Raw genomic sequence first — 2,602 nt, forward strand, 5'->3', positions numbered from 1 at the left:
AGAGAGAGAGAGAGAGAGAGAGAGAGAGAGAAAGAGAGGCAATATTTAGAGAGAGAGAGAGAGAGGCAATATTTAGAGAGAGAGAGAGAGAGGACTTTTATTGCTTTAAAAAACTGTCATCTTGTACAATTAAAGAACTGTCATCGTGTATTTAGAGAGAGAGAGAGAGATTGCGCCTTGAGAGGGAGGAAGAGAGAGAGAGAGAGAGAGTCTCATTCCCTACTGCTAGAGCTTGGGGGGAGCTTGTTCAAAGCTGCTACATTGTAATGGCGCCTATGAGAGAGGGAGAAAAAGATGGTGACGCCGATGAGAAAGGGGCTAGAAAGGTGGAGCGTGTAGGGAGCTTGGGGGGGAGCTTGCTCAAAGCTGCTACACTATAATGGCGCCTATGAGAGAGGGAGAAAAAGATGGTGACGCCGATGAGAAAGGGGCTAGAAAGGTGGAGCGTGTAGGGCTGGAGCGTGTAGCCGTGTAGGTGTTAACTGCAGCCCTTGTAGCTTACCTGGAAATAGCATGTGTGTTAATGGCAGCTCGGTGGAAGGAATCGGGTGAAAAACCCTGGGGTGAAAAGGTCCGAGCTGTTGTGACTGCCACCATGGCACGTGTGCCACATAGGCGCCACATCAGCCAGCAGGCTGATATGTAGCATCAGCCTGAGAGATGGGCCTACAGTCGTTTTGTTGACATCTCATGGCTTCTTCGAAGATGCTCTGGACCCTCTGTCCGTCTCTCAGGATGGCTGCCACTTGCACGCTCGTACTAGGATCAGATCATGGAAGCCCCACTAACCATGATACCATGCAGCCAGAGAGTAATAGCGAGGGGGCTTCCTTGGGAGGACTTCCCTATGCACGCAGAGAGAAAAGCGTGTACCAGGATCAGATCATGGAAGCCAGTAACCATGATCCCATGCAGCCAGAGAGTAATAGCAAGGGGGCTTCCTTGTTGGGAGGACTTCCCTACGCACGCAAAGAGAAATAGCGATAAAAGGGTGCTAGCGACTCCTTTATCGTACCCGATAAGGCATTGGTGGCCACGTTCTCACTCGGTTTCCATGCGTGTCGATTTGCCATGATCTTCGAACCCTCCAAAATTTTCCAAAGTTCAGTTACCTTAGTAAAATTTCCAGAGCTCGGTTTTCCCAAGGTAAAGCTGAGACTTTAGGAGAACAAAATTATTTATTTCAAGAAAAACGTTGAGGGTGCTTATTGCCATGAATTTACTAAAAAAAAATAAGTAGGTGGCTAGACTGCAGGCATTCTCAAATTCAACACCGTGGAGCAACGGGCGGAGAGACGATGACAACAAGGGCCCCACCACTGGAGCGGCGACGACTGGGCCTAGCGCGCCCACTAGAGTCTTGCTCCTCCAAGTCACGATTCCGACCGAGTGACGGTACTCGTGCGACCGGACCGAGTCATGGTGGTCGTGGTAGGCTATTAATAATAATCATAATCAGGTCAGAGCTGAGGGGGGGTGTGTGTGGGTGGGTGCAGTCATACAATGGAACAATCAGGGGAGTGCCCATCCATACACAGGCAATTGGAGGAAGAGGAGTGCTGCAGCATGTGTGGCGATGTGGGCTTCCCGGAGGAGCTCTTCCGCTGCCACACCTGCCGTGAGAGAGTCCAGCACATGTATATTGCAGCATTTCTGAGTCCCACTGCATAATCTAACTTATCAGTACATTAATTGAAGTCATTTCTTTGGTTTGATTATTAGCCTAGGCGGGTCTAGCAGGTGTTCTCAATTTCTTACGCCATTAAGAATTGCGCGGCCTCCAGGTATTGCAGCAGGTGGTATCTGAAGCTCTCACCCCAAGCCGACAACTGGGCTTGCGAGTGGTGCCTGTCTACTGCTGTTGCTTTGAAAGAGCCCATTATGCCCCGCAAAGCTGCACAGCTCCGAAATATTGCAACTGCAGCTGATGATCCGAAAAGCAAGAAGCATTATAACAGAAGAAGCTCCGGCGCCTTAAACCAGATTCATCCAGATGGAAGCAGCGCGGCGATTGTCAAAAGAAAGCGTAACTGTAACTCTCTGCAACCATGCCGACCCACCACCATCTGCACCACCACCAAAGGCTGCCGCGTACAACGCTTCCGGAGTCTACAGGACGTCCTGTGTTCTTGATTGGTAGCATAGCTTCTCCTATGATGTAATCGAATGACAACATGTTGTGTTCCGAGACAATTGAACTAAGGTTCTTAATCTGTACGTTGTAAACCCTTATTAAGGAGAATCTGTACGTTGTAAACCCCAAACGTTTTTTAGTTTATGAATTAGTCTGAATGTACAAACCTTGGAGTTACGTATAAGGGGGCTTTTCATTTACGTATAAGGGGGCTTTACAAATGAAAGCGTATGTGCGTAGGAAAATCTTTTAAAAATTATATCGGGGCATATATATATAATTATTGTAAATATAAAGACATATTTTATCTTTAGCAAAATTTATGGCTCCAAACAGATTCATTTCTAATACTATTTCCATTTCTCCTTATCTTCGAAGATGGAGGTATTGGAGCCACTCGATTCATTAGATGATGATAAGACTTTGTCATCTTCTATCAATCGGTTCGGATTGACATGCGTGTGCCCA

General features: G+C 47.4%; 1 protein-coding gene across 1 annotated transcript; it reads left to right on the forward strand.

Moving 5' to 3' along the window:
- Positions 1-1,452: 1,452 nt before the first annotated feature.
- LOC147612243 (uncharacterized) lies at positions 1,453-2,282 on the forward strand. Its single transcript, XM_086784287.1, has 2 exons — positions 1,453-1,637; positions 1,785-2,282. The coding sequence occupies exons 1-2, from the start codon at positions 1,504-1,506 to the stop codon at positions 2,131-2,133; spliced, it is 483 nt and encodes a 160-aa protein (XP_086640413.1). The 5' UTR covers positions 1,453-1,503; the 3' UTR covers positions 2,134-2,282.
- Positions 2,283-2,602: the final 320 nt, after the last annotated feature.

This window comes from Cibotium barometz, chromosome 46, assembly GCF_041138505.1.
Source record: "Cibotium barometz isolate CiBa-2024 chromosome 46, ASM4113850v1, whole genome shotgun sequence".
In the NCBI taxonomy this organism is placed as follows: Eukaryota; Viridiplantae; Streptophyta; class Polypodiopsida; order Cyatheales; family Cibotiaceae; genus Cibotium; species Cibotium barometz.

Excerpts from the sequence above, each read along its gene's own strand:
- LOC147612243 (XM_086784287.1), top strand. The coding sequence starts at position 1,504 with ATGGAACAATCAGGGGAGTGCCCATCCATACACAGGCAATTGGAGGAA. Across the intron at positions 1,638-1,784 it reads CGTGAGAGAGTCCAGCACAT|GTATTGCAGCAGGTGGTATC; the intron begins GTATATTGCAGC and ends CGCGGCCTCCAG.